The sequence below is a fragment of the Polistes fuscatus genome, unplaced genomic scaffold (assembly GCF_010416935.1).
Source record: "Polistes fuscatus isolate 324 unplaced genomic scaffold, CU_Pfus_HIC Scaffold20, whole genome shotgun sequence".
Classification (NCBI taxonomy): domain Eukaryota; kingdom Metazoa; phylum Arthropoda; class Insecta; order Hymenoptera; family Vespidae; genus Polistes; species Polistes fuscatus.
The window spans coordinates 1,827,529-1,840,348 of NW_025113097.1; the positions used below are offsets into that span (position 1 = coordinate 1,827,529).

A 12,820-nucleotide genomic window follows, 5' to 3' on the forward strand; every position below is an offset into this window, starting at 1 on the left:
ATAATCTAGAAAATCTCGTTAAAATAGATTTCATATCGTTCTGGGTTTAATAACATTTCTTTCTTTTTTTTTTCCTCTCTCTCTCTCTCTCTCTCTTTTTTCTATCTTTTTCTATCTTTCCTTTTTTTTTTGCAAGATAGCAATCATCGTTTTTGTTTCCTCGTATCGTTCGTTTCGTTTCGAATAAAGTGTTTAAGGGGGGGTTTGTGTGTGTGTATTTTTTTTTCTTTTTTAAATAAATTTTCAATATCGATTTTTGTTTATCCCAATTTTTGCGAAAATTCAATACAATAAGTATTAATCGACCTTTACTTTTCTCGAAAATAAAATAAGATATTATATTATCTATAGATATGTGTCAGATATACTATACTTGCACTTATATACTTGTTTACCATCAACAAAAATAATCAACATTTTACCAATGCACTCACTCACTCACTCACTCACTCACTCACTCACTCTTAATGCGTTTGAAGAAATTTCAGTTTATTTTTTCGAAGCAACGCAAATATTAATTGTTCGTAATAGATATATAGATAGATAGAAGATACGTGTATAATGGATGATAAAATAATACTTGTTTGTACAGTTGAAAGTAAATTATTGCGAAAGCTATGATACTTCCTACTATCATTTTCTTTTCTTTTTTTTTTTTCAACAAACAGTAATTTACGAATTCTTTACGAATTCTTTATGAATTCTTTTTCGAGATATTTCCTTTTGTTTTTTTTACTTTTATCTCATTTAATCGTTATACGAAACATTTTTTTATTAATTAATTATCTCAGACGAAGGAAAATATAAAAGAAAAGAAAATAATTTTCACGATTAACGTAAACGAGTAGCAAAAAAAAAAAAGAAAAGAAATTCGAATTGAAAATATTTTTCACTAATGATAACTTTCTAAAAACCCTTCTTTTTCGTTTTTTCTTCACCCTACTTCTTACTAACGAGCGGTGGGTAGGGGTAGGGGTGAATTTTTTTCTACGTCATCATCGCTTATGCTATCATCTGATGTATAGAAATTGTTGATGCAGTTCGAAGACAATTTTTATACTTTTAATACTTTTTTACAATTTTAATACACAGTTTCATTTAGTTAATTCTTACAAATTCGTAATTCTTGTTTTAGTTTTTCCTCTGTTTGATGACATTCGTAGAAATTCGTTTGCAAATTTGTATATTTTTCCATAAACTTTTTCCTATCTTCAGAGATAACGTCAAAAATACATTTAATAGTTTTTTAGCATCGTTAATAAATTGTATTATATTCATTATTATATTTGCTTTATTCTCTTCATTTGCTTCATTCATTTTTTATTGTAAATCTTGTATTTGTGTATTACGTAAAGTAAAAAATTGAGTAAATTCTGGCACTACTGTGTCACGATCATTCGAATCATTTTTAAGATTATCTAACTGAGATTTCAAATATTCTCTGTCGTTAAGTTGTACCACCCACATGTTAATGTAACATACACCCAGTATGTTAAGTTGTGTTAGAAGAAATACACGTTGGTTGTGTTGGAAACAAGCCAACAATCTTATCGCTCAGAGTAATTTATTCCAAATACGTAGTACAATTTGTTTGCAACGAAAAATTTGTAAAGCTAGAGCAAACGAGGATAGATAAAAAGAGGAAGAAAGAAAGAAGGAAGGAAGGAAGGAAGAAAAATAAAAAAAAATAAAAAAGAAAAGAAAAGAGAGGGGGGGGGGAAGAGAGAGATAAAACACGTTCGAAACAACGTGGAAATAAGTCCCCTCGTCGAATATTTGACGATACGGTTGGTTTTATCTCTTCGAGTACTTCGACGATGGTTAAAAAGACTTAAATGGAAGATGACATTTAATCGATCTAAACTAAACGCAAAGTGGTAGTACCTTGGATTGACAGACATCTTTATCCTTTTAACTTATACCTTTTCTTTTCTTTCTCTTTTTTTTTTTCTTTTCTTTTTTATTTTCTAGCAAACACTTTTTCGATTCCATAGAAACGTAACGTTTGAAACTTGACATTTTTCAACATACACACATATATATATATACACATATATATTTTTTTTAAATTAAATATATACGTACATGCATGTATATACGTATGTATGTGTATGTAAAGAGTGAATCGACAATTTCCGTAACCGAGTAGTTACTTCCGGTCAATTATTACAGAGTTGGTTACTTCAATGATATTTAATTATCTAACATTATGACGAATCAACCTTGAAAAGCATTGATTTACGGTAACGAAATTGTCCATGTGTTATGGATTTAAAGCACGCGACTTTTTGAACAATGTTATTTGATTAATTATGAGTATAAACAAACTTCGAAACCCCCAAAAGTAGAGATGTGAATGGTGGTATCCGAAAATAATTCGAAAAGTTCGTTGGAAATAAAAAGTGTACTGCTACACAAAAATTATTTGTATTCCCCTGTCCTGTAATCTTTTTATAACACCATGGACAAAAAAAAAAGAAAGAAAGAAAAAGCAGATATTCGATAGATCAGAATTTGACTTCTCGTAATCCTTCGACAATGAACACCTAAATCAAGGTGAGTTTAATGATTAATATACACGGCACGTTTCGCTTATCTCGAGTAACGTTGTCTCGTTAGGCCAATAAAATGAGCAACGAATTAATGATGAATGATGTAATCGAATAACAATTTTATCTTATTTTTCGATATAATATTTACACTATTTCAATTTGACAATAAGAATGAACATTTTGAATTAATAAAATTGACTAATATATCTAACTGATTAACTGACTGACTCACTCACTAACTGTATCTTTTATTTTAAAAAAATAAATAAATAAATGAATGAATGAATAAAAGAAGAAGAAGAAGAAGAATCGTGACACATTTATTTGATATCATATTTAAATCACGAAGCGGAACGAAAATGATGCGTAAAAAGATTATCATCTTTAATTATCGGGTACATGATATCAGATACGTGAAAGGTGTAATCCTTATATATATATTTTTTTTTTCTTTTTTTTATTCTCGCCACTCCCACGACGACGGAAAATAACACCGGAAGAAGAAAAAGAAAAAGAAGAGGGTAATAAACTATGCACGCAAGAGAGAAATTTGTAGATTATTTACAAGATGTTGTAAAAGATAATACAATTGTTTCTTGTTAGTTCTCTTCGACGACAGTTTCTTTTTTTTTTCAAAACTTGTCCATCGAGATTCAAAAAAATATCTGATTTCTACGACTCGTACGTTCCCCTCCCCCCTTTGAAATCTGTTCCTATTATACTTCCGGTCTGTACCTATTTATCTATCTACAGTAACTTACGAAAGTATTTGAATACTCGCTATGAAATATTTTATTAATTATAATAAGTATATTGTGCAAATTGTTACCGAAATATTATTAACATTGGATTAAGGTATACGACTGTCTAGATTATATAAATATAATTTCAAGCAAATCAAAATATATATATATATATATACAATAATTATGATTTATTTATTATACAAACGTAACGATTGTTGAAACCACAAAAGTATTTTAGAGTCACTGTATCTATCTATCTATCTATCTATCTCTTTCCTTTTCACTGTGCAGTTTGTTGCTTGCTAAAAACGTGATTTAAAAATAAATGCACACACAGAGTACAGACAAAATAAAAAAGAAAGAAAAGAAATTTGGATAAAGGGGTGGGAGAAAATAAATAATGGATGGAAAGATATATGTTGGTTGTTATATTTTTTTGTCCTCTCTCTATCTACCTGTCTATCTGTCTGTCTGTCTGTCAATCCATCTATATCTTCTCTTCCTCACTATTTTTCTTTTTTTATATACCGATTGAAAAGTTTTGCGGAACCTCTTTGAAAGCGCGTTGACCGTGAACCATAGGAGTTGTACAATCGGCATCCGGAAACGCGTATCTTTCTCTTTCTCTCTCTCTCTCTCTCACACTCTTTATCTATCTTTTGATTCTCAACCTACGTATTTGTATACACACATACTCGCGTGTATACGTACACCCGTTATATAGACAATACCATGTAAATTGTTTCCGACGTTGTTGTTGAGTGAAAAAAAAAATAAAAGAGAAAGATATAAAAAAAAAAAAAGGAAAAAGAGTTACGGCTCGTTTCATTTCTCTCTTTCTCTCTCTCTCTCTCTCTCTATGCATTCATCTACTTTGTATTTCCATCAGCTAGAAAGATGTCAAGTTAAATTTTGCCGCTCGCTCAAATTGCAACCTGGATTAAAATTCTCTTCTTTTCTTCCCCTCTTCCCCCTTTTCTGCCTCTTCCTTTTTCTTTCTTTCTTTTACTTTCTCGCTCAGTTTCTTTCAATCTTTCTCCTCCCCCATTTACTTCGGAGTAGTTTTCTTACGAAAAAAACAGTGAAAAAAGAAAAGAAAAGAAAGTAAATAGTTAGAAAAATCTTTTTAGAAATTATTCGACGAAGAAAAAAAGGAAAAAGAAGAAAAAAAGAAGAACTTTTAGAACGGTAGAAAAAAGAAACTTCTCCATCGAGTTTTGCAAAGTTAAAACTTAACGGACATTAGGGACGAATCGCTAATGAAAAGAAATTAGAGTTGAAATTACTCGCTTTCACCGTTTCCTCGGCTCGTTCATAATTTCTCGGGGAGGCGTTGTTACCTTATATATATATATATGTGTATATATATATACATATATATGTAACATACGCACATGTATTCATATCGTGCTAAAGTTCTGACCTCATCCAACGTTACCCTAATTCGCATAAATCTTCATAGTCGTGCAACCAGTGTATTCCCTCTCTCGTTTATCACGTAACGTCTGAACAATTTCTAACATCATTTTCTTTTCATTCGATATTCAATAATAATTTCGTACAATATTCCTTATACTTAATTAGCGAGAAAATATTGCACATTATTTTACTTATATTTATAATCTAATACAAAATATGTTGTCTTTACTCTTTTTTCTTCTTTTTTTAAATACTTTTTACAGAATATTACTTAACAAAATTTGACGAGTAATTGTTTCGTGTGTCACGCATCTCCTAAACGAGAACAAAAAAATTAATAATTAAAGTAAGAAGGAAGAAAATAAATAAGACACATAGTTTTAAAAAAATGCGTACATTCGTGCGATAGTTTAAAAAATAAAAAGGGAGAACTTCACGACGACAACGGTGAAACACACATATATATATATATATGTACTAATTAGATTCTATTTAAAGACGAATGTCCAATTTCCCGATAAGGAGTGAAAAATATATGCTATACGAAAGTCACATCAAAGTTCGTCGCGAAGTTAATTCGTTTTAGGTATCACCAAGGACACAAAAAAACAACTCGTTGAACGAAAGAAAGAATACGTAAGCATTATTTTAACTGTTATAAGAATACAACAAGACGCGTTTTATTATTTTCTCTATTACTTCTTGCCGATTTATGGATCATCGTTCATTGTATGCAAGCAAGAAGGAGAGAAAAAGAGAGAGAGAGAGAGATAGAAATAAAGAATGAGTATATGCATGTATATACACGTGTTACGTACTCGTCATCGTTTCTCTGTCAATTCAATAATCATCACAAACACCACCATATCATCGTTTTAATTATCTCTGACGTTATATAGATACTTACTATTCTTTTTTTGATTATCAATTTAGAAATATTTTCATATTGTCGATAACAATCTGATTGTTACATCTGGATTTGTTTCTATTATCCATCTCAACCCATTGATATATAATTGTATTTGATTTTAATCATCCAATGCAATGATAATTAATGAATGTCCTATCGAGATAATAAAATAAATAATAATAGTAAACGATATTATTTATATTATAATTTAAATAGTATTATACCTTTTTATATAAGAGGAAAGTTTAGAATTATGTTATAGTTCATTTTTAATGTTTTCAACATTGTTTTCCATTGTCGGTTTACTTCTTTATTCTTTTCTTGTTTTTAATTTAACTCCTCAATAAAATCCTGTTCATTATATTGTAATATTAAATAATTATAATTGATCATCAGTATTACCATGATAAAGTTATATTGTTCAATTCCCATTACCATCACACCTTCCATGAAACAATACCAAATTAAATTTAAGCTAATTTCGTTACAGAGAAAACAATTAAAAGGATAAAATTAAATTAGATTTGAAAAATAAAATAAAATATGTGTGTAGAATCTAAATAAATTGTATCTTAAAGGATAGAAGTGTAAAATGTGTATTTCCTTTTGCAGTTGATTACATGATTTCTCTTGCATTAGAAATTAATTATATGTGTGTGTATATGTTGAAAGTAATACATTGAAAGTAAATAATACAAAATATGTTGAAAGTAAATAAATTGCATCTTAAAGGATAGAAGTGTAAAATGTGTATCTCCTTTTGCAGTTGATTATATGATTTCTCTTACATTAGAAATTAGTTAAATCAATAGTTAAAAGTAATAAAAAAGATTTAACGATGTAGGAGGAGAAAAAAATGGAAAGTAAAGGAATGTGTGTATGTGTGTGTGTGTGTGTAGAGGAAAGCATACCAAAAAAGGGTAGAATTTTGGCGGTAGGCTTTTTTTTCTGTTAAAGAATATGTGGAACAACAAACTGTCAAGTTAATAACTTGCGACCATCTGGTTGTTGCATACCAAAGAATATTAGGTCACTTACCTCCGGCACGATTCGTATTCCGTTGATAACTCATTAAATGACGGAGCGTTAGACGAAACGATGAAAGTGGCTCTTACTAACTAACGGAATAGGAAGGAACGCTTCTCTTAGCCCGACAAACACGTACGCGACTGTCACCGCTCGAAACTGTCATCACGATGGATTTGTCCACGCGCACAATGTTACCAACGAATAAACGATTTTATCGCCACCATCTTTCTATAAGGGAATTTTCTTATTTCGTAGAGTGTAATTGCGAACGCTAAACGTAGACGTCCCACTTCCTACCTTCTTTCGAATACCGTTACTAAACACGAATTATATAAATTTCTATAGATGGACAAGTCACGTGGGATTATTCGAATTTGGCGCGCGAGCGACATCTTGCGCCGCCAATTTCAAATAAAATTAAGCAGAATTCAGAATCAACGACAAGACGTAACTGTTTGTTTTTCCTTCTTTTTCTTTTTTTATCTCTTTCCATTTAAATCGAAACTTGAAAATTCTGATTGGTTAATATTTCGTTTTGTAAATCCTGATTATGAAAAGAAATTAATCGTCATCGTCTTTCTTCATTTTTTTTTCTCGCCCAATACCACGTTCGCGTTTACGAGTGAAAGTTTCTATAGATTATTCCAGCACGTTCTTTGTATTCATGTGATATATGTAGAAGCATTATAAACCGTGACGTATTTTATTACAAAAATTAAATACGAAAAGATATTATCATCCAGTAATAAGTGAATTTTGTTCTCCTTATGATGGATGATAGACTACAAAAGATCGATTATCTGAAAAGTAAGTCCTTAATGTTCGTTATTCAATATGACATTTTTTCTGAGCACCTGATTACAAGGTCGTATATCATTTTAGGTCTCATAAACAATTTTCAAAATAAATCGCCTGGAAATTTGCCTAATAGCGGTACTACAAATAATTATAACATAAATAACGATGCAACGGAACGTAAAATGAATATAAATACATTTCCTGAATCTAGATATACTGATACATTGACGTATCAAAATTCAAATAATTCAATACAATCAAAACCTTCGACAATGGCCTATAACGTTTACGTCAATCCATATTTCAAACCACAAAATCCTGTGGTACATATCAATCCGAAAATGCATCTGAAACCATTGATACATATAAATCCTAAAATGGTTCAAAATGTTACCAGTACAAATGATACTACAATTAATAATACTTCTAATATCATGAGTAATTCTCAAGAAAATTTAACACAAATGGATATAAAAAAGTTAAAACTACATGCGAAACCTTCGATACACGTCAATCCAAAAATAATGAGCAGTATTGCTAATTCAAACGCAACGACGGAAAATAATTATAAATGTGTTACGTCTAATAACAATAACAATAATAATAATAATAAAAAAAGTTTTATTCGTACAGATGTGAAGAAATCAGTATACGTCAATCCAAAATTAATGTCTAAATTATCTTCAACCAAGGAATCTAAAACGGTTGAAAAGAAAGAGACTATTCCAAATTTTAATCATCCTTCGTGTTCAAGATTAAAATTTGTTAGAAAAATTGACAATACAAAGACACCTATAAAAAAAACTAATATGTCTAATATATTAGTATTGTCGAAAAGAAAATTAGTAAGGGCTAAACGCACAATGAAAGAAAATACTGTTATATCTCCACTAGGTCCAAATAAAGTTAAAAGACTTTCTCAAACAAAAAAGATTAAAACTACCGCATTACAGAGTACAAATAATATAACAAACAATAATAAATTGCAATCCACCAGTAACAATGTTAACTTATCTAAGATACATAATGCTAAAAGAAAAATAAATCAATACAAAATCGATAGGACTGTAAAATCGTTAACAGAACCAAAAGAAAATGAAGTTCCTCCAGCAAAAAAATCTAAGTAGATATATATTTTGTAAAAATAGAAATTTAGTTTAATATCACTTATATTCCATATTACTTTTATATAATAAATATCTCTTATATTTCATAGGTACGATTTGATGGAATTAGTTACAATTGGAGGAATAGTATACAAATCGTCCAGGAATCAATTAGTTCGAAGAAGTTACTCTTCAAAGAGTATGAATTCTTTTTACCAGATTATATATATATGTAAATTTCTATATATATTTATTATATAAAAATATATTATATAATTATAGGAAAACATACAGCAAATACTAAACGTGATAAATTTATAATTGCGACCAACGGTAAAAAACTTTGTAGACTCAAGCTATCAAAAGACATACCCAATCGAAAAAATGTTCTGCAAACAACTGAATCGAAATTTGGCAGTATGGCTAATTCAAAAACAACTTATAAGAAAAATATTAGGTATATTTTACTTAGGTCCTTGTAAATTTATCTATATGCTATTACGCTATAACTTTACATTCTCTCTGTTTCTCTCTTTTTCTTTTATTTCACTACAGCAATAAAGTTAAGCAAAGGAGCATACAAATTTTGCGCAACAAAATGCGAAAAAATAATCAACCGTGTTTGTTCTTCCAACGATTTGGATATTGTGCCAATCAAAAGAAGGGAACCTGTTCGAAACTTCATGACAAAAAACAGATCTCAGTTTGTAAAAAGTATATCGTTATTTTTATTTATGAGGGACGTAACTCAGAAATTTATAATCTAATAGAATATTAGATTTTATTTTTATATTATCTTATAGATCATATTAAGTAATATCCTTAAATAAATCTAAAACTATACTTTTTTACATGCCTAAATATGTGCAGATTTCTTCAAGGGAAATGCTTGTTGGATGTATGTCCACTTTCACATGATGTTGGACCTGAGAAAATGCCAACCTGCAAATATTTTCTAGAAGCGTGTTGTATGCGAGATCATTGTCCTTATCGTCATGTTAAAGTTTCATCCAGTACTCCCATCTGCAGAGAATTTCTTCAAGGGTATTGTTCCAAGGGAAACGAGGTAATGTTATAATAATTTTACTTTTATGCTTATCATCTTTCATAATTGATCAATTATACTTCCTCATAACTGTAAATAACTGTACTAATTAACACGTTCGCTAACAGTATGCTTTAAATCTCTTCTCCCATAATATGATAGCGAACGTGTTAAGTATAGTTTGTAATGGATCAACTTTATACAAAAACATATATAATCACTTTAGATTAATAATATTTTCTATACAGTGTAAGCTGCGACACGAACATCTTTGTCCCGAATATAACAAAACAGGTAACTGCAACAAAGGTAAGCATTGTCCCTATCCTCATAAACCAACTACATCTACTGCCCGACAAACTAAAAAATATATCAAAAAGAAACCTAACGCAACTAAAAGTCAAAATGCACCTACAATGGAGAATGACACAGAACTGATCAATCATGAATGTAAATTAAGATATTATGAAAGTACTGATACAATCAATACTAATCTTACTACGAAAAGAGATAATATTATTAAACAAATGCAAATTATGAAAAATGTTGTATTAGCACAACAATCGGACGAACTATTTACAAACGAGGAATTATCTAACAATAACGTTACTGAACCAAGCATATCTGAAAAAGAATCGACAAATTGTTTGGAAAATACATTGCCGAAAAGATTGCCCCTTGGTATTCTACCTGCTTTTATTCCTATTAATTAAAAAAAATGATTATTATTTAAATCATCATTGTTTTTAATTTTATTCGTGCATATATGCATTTTTGTTTGTTTTTAATATTCATATGCTGGGTAAAATAATTTATTTTATTATTATGCGTTATTAACTTTTATTCTTTGAACAAATTTTGGATATTTTATTTTATCTTTTTATTTTTGTCTTTAATAGTATCAATAAACTATAAATTTACCTGTCATTTGTATTATGTTAATATTAACTACATTTTGCGATTTTATATCTTACGCGAACTATTATTTAACTATTATTGTACTTATTTTTACATATTCATTTTTCCTCTATGAATTTTAAATGACAGCAAAAAAGAAAATATTCTACATGCTTATAATTTTACTAAATTAATTTTTATTATTCTTTTATTTAAATTATTCCATGATAAAAAATTAAATAGTATCTGGAAATATATAACTGCAATTAAATCAATTTGCAATAACGAAAGTTTTAATCGACTGTAAGAAAATAAAATGTTCATTGACCTAAAGTACAAACATGTAAAATATTGCTCTTTAGAATCGGAAGCATCTAAATATATACTAAATGATAGTGTATACTCATCTTTACAACTGAAGATGATTAATTTAACTTTATTCTGCATTTAATTCTCCAGAGTGTTATTTTTCAATTGTATATTTCGATTCCATAAATAATTAAGTCGGGCAATTCATGTTTGGTCTTTATGAGAATCTATATACATATATTTATTCTTCCATATTATTTTTTATTATTTTCCCTGTTAGACTTATACGAAGTATAAAAATTATATTTTGTGAAATGTATAAGATACCTGTAAATAAAGGATGTATATTTGTTAATAAAGATTTTACCTCTCTAATAATACCGAGGTGTTTTCCTTTATTCATTTTCTTTCTATTAATTAAAATAAAATTTATTAAATATTGAATACCTTATTAAATTAATTTTAATAAATACTAAGATACAATAACGAAATTATTAGTAGCAGAAGTAATTATTTTATTTATACAAAAGCTTTAAATTATTATTATGATTATAAGCTAATAAAATTGGACCATGCAATAGTAAAGACAAAGTAGAATAATCAACTGATGTTGACAACATTATCCATTGTTCGAGCCAATCTTTCATACTTTCCGCTGACATATTTACAGAATTTAATCCTCTGAAAGATACTGCCTATAAATATATCAATATTAAATTAAATTCAAAGAGATATACAGGATGTCTTGTAACTGGTGGTAACAGCAAGCAAAGGATGATTCTATATGAAATACTAAGTCGAAAATGTAAAATACTATTTTTTATATGAGACTTAGTTTTTGAAAAAAATATGTTTCTAAATTATTCTCTTACCCAACTCAATGATTCTACAGACATTTTAGTAACACCTCCTTCTTTAAGGATAGCATCATCCATTCGTTTTATTAACATACCCCTTTCTTTTAAACGTCGTTTTCTAAAAGGTTTCCACACAGATAATTCATGAATACCAAGCAGCTTACTCTATAATAACAAATATCAAATATTTAGTATTTATTAACAGATAAAAAAAACTTTATTTAATCATTTACCATATGTTTACTTTCAAGCGTATCCAATGAATATGGTGCACTTGCAAATAAAGCGATACAAGATATCACGCTTTCAACTGTTGGGTGTCCACCACTACCCAAACATGCAATGATTCCACTCCATTTACTTTTTAACAGTTTATCTTTTATGTGATTAGATTTAATTTCCATACAATGAAATAATGGTCTACTGTATTTGAATCTTTCTTTATAATAATAAAGCGTAAAATCTATTTTTTGTTCCGGTGTCCAAAAATGATGAGTTAACATTTGTCGTGGAAAGAAATACGCTAAGGGGATGATGGCATAATTCGTAAAGGGAATTATAGAAATGAAAATAACTGGTGAAGCTTTAATTACATCTTTGTGTATTGAATGCGCTAACTGAATCTCTTTCCTTGTTAAACTATCTAATCCATATAGACTTTGTTTCTTTAATATGGCTATATAAAGTTTTAAATCGACAAAATAATTTTGCATACCATTAATAAACATACGATATAAGCCCATAGTTTTAGGAAAATTCTTACTTAAAGTTGCTTCATAGCGTTTCATATAATTTACATATTTGCTTAACCAATATTTTTTTAGATTAGATACTTTCCCTTTCTTCTCATCATTATTTTCTATTTGTGTAACATAACGTTGCACTGAATTGTATGAAAAACAAATAGAACTGTGTTTTTCATAAAACAATATTCTTGAAATAGCTTTATGCATGGTTAACTTATTTTCTTTTTAATTTTTATAATATGTTGAATATATTGAGGTTATGTTCCTGTGTTATTTATTCACTTGAGATACATTGTCGATTAAAACAAAATATTAAGATCATATATTATTAGTTACTAAGTCTTACTTATTAGTAATTTACTTTATATATATATATATAATCACAGTTATTATATAAAATGAATTA

At 28.6% G+C, this 12,820-nt stretch overlaps 2 protein-coding genes and 1 long non-coding RNA gene across 5 annotated transcripts; 1 reads left to right on the top strand and 2 right to left on the bottom strand.

Moving 5' to 3' along the window:
* Nucleotides 1-5,963: 5,963 nt before the first annotated feature.
* On the bottom strand, nucleotides 5,964-6,966 carry LOC122517484. The gene is made up of 2 exons (XR_006303869.1): nucleotides 6,666-6,966; nucleotides 5,964-6,070 (listed from the first exon to the last, which is right to left on the bottom strand). It is a non-coding gene; the product is annotated as an uncharacterized LOC122517484 (long non-coding RNA).
* Nucleotides 6,967-7,156: 190 nt separating this feature from the next.
* LOC122517532 (zinc finger CCCH domain-containing protein 3) lies at nucleotides 7,157-10,383 on the top strand. Its single transcript, XM_043635971.1, has 7 exons — nucleotides 7,157-7,463; nucleotides 7,539-8,577; nucleotides 8,671-8,759; nucleotides 8,843-9,017; nucleotides 9,116-9,274; nucleotides 9,431-9,626; nucleotides 9,854-10,383. The coding sequence occupies exons 1-7, from the start codon at nucleotides 7,424-7,426 to the stop codon at nucleotides 10,316-10,318; spliced, it is 2,163 nt and encodes a 720-aa protein (XP_043491906.1). The 5' UTR covers nucleotides 7,157-7,423; the 3' UTR covers nucleotides 10,319-10,383.
* Nucleotides 10,384-10,922: 539 nt separating this feature from the next.
* LOC122517533 (LETM1 domain-containing protein 1) lies at nucleotides 10,923-12,805 on the bottom strand. 3 transcript variants are annotated; one of them, XM_043635974.1, is made up of 4 exons: nucleotides 12,384-12,800; nucleotides 11,902-12,191; nucleotides 11,684-11,833; nucleotides 10,923-11,506 (listed from the first exon to the last, which is right to left on the bottom strand). In XM_043635974.1, exons 1-4 carry the CDS (start codon nucleotides 12,619-12,621, stop codon nucleotides 11,327-11,329), a joined length of 858 nt encoding a protein of 285 aa, XP_043491909.1. In that variant the 5' UTR covers nucleotides 12,622-12,800; the 3' UTR covers nucleotides 10,923-11,326. The 3 variants fall into 3 exon arrangements, with proteins under 3 accessions (XP_043491909.1, XP_043491908.1, XP_043491910.1); XM_043635973.1 differs by having other exon boundaries at nucleotides 11,902-12,802; XM_043635975.1 differs by lacking the exon at nucleotides 10,923-11,506 and having other exon boundaries at nucleotides 11,742-11,833; nucleotides 11,913-12,805.
* Between the last annotated feature and the right edge of the window lie 15 nt (nucleotides 12,806-12,820).

Excerpts from the sequence above, each read along its gene's own strand:
- LOC122517533 (XM_043635973.1), bottom strand. The coding sequence starts at position 12,621 with ATGCATAAAGCTATTTCAAGAATATTGTTTTATGAAAAACACAGTTCT. Across the intron at positions 11,834-11,901 it reads CGCTTGAAAGTAAACATATG|AGTAAGCTGCTTGGTATTCA; the intron begins GTAAATGATTAA and ends TTGTTATTATAG. Across the intron at positions 11,507-11,683 it reads CTGTAGAATCATTGAGTTGG|GCAGTATCTTTCAGAGGATT; the intron begins GTAAGAGAATAA and ends ATATATTTATAG.
- LOC122517532 (XM_043635971.1), top strand. The coding sequence starts at position 7,424 with ATGATGGATGATAGACTACAAAAGATCGATTATCTGAAAA. Across the intron at positions 7,464-7,538 it reads AAAGATCGATTATCTGAAAA|GTCTCATAAACAATTTTCAA; the intron begins GTAAGTCCTTAA and ends ATATCATTTTAG. Across the intron at positions 9,627-9,853 it reads ATTGTTCCAAGGGAAACGAG|TGTAAGCTGCGACACGAACA; the intron begins GTAATGTTATAA and ends TTTTCTATACAG.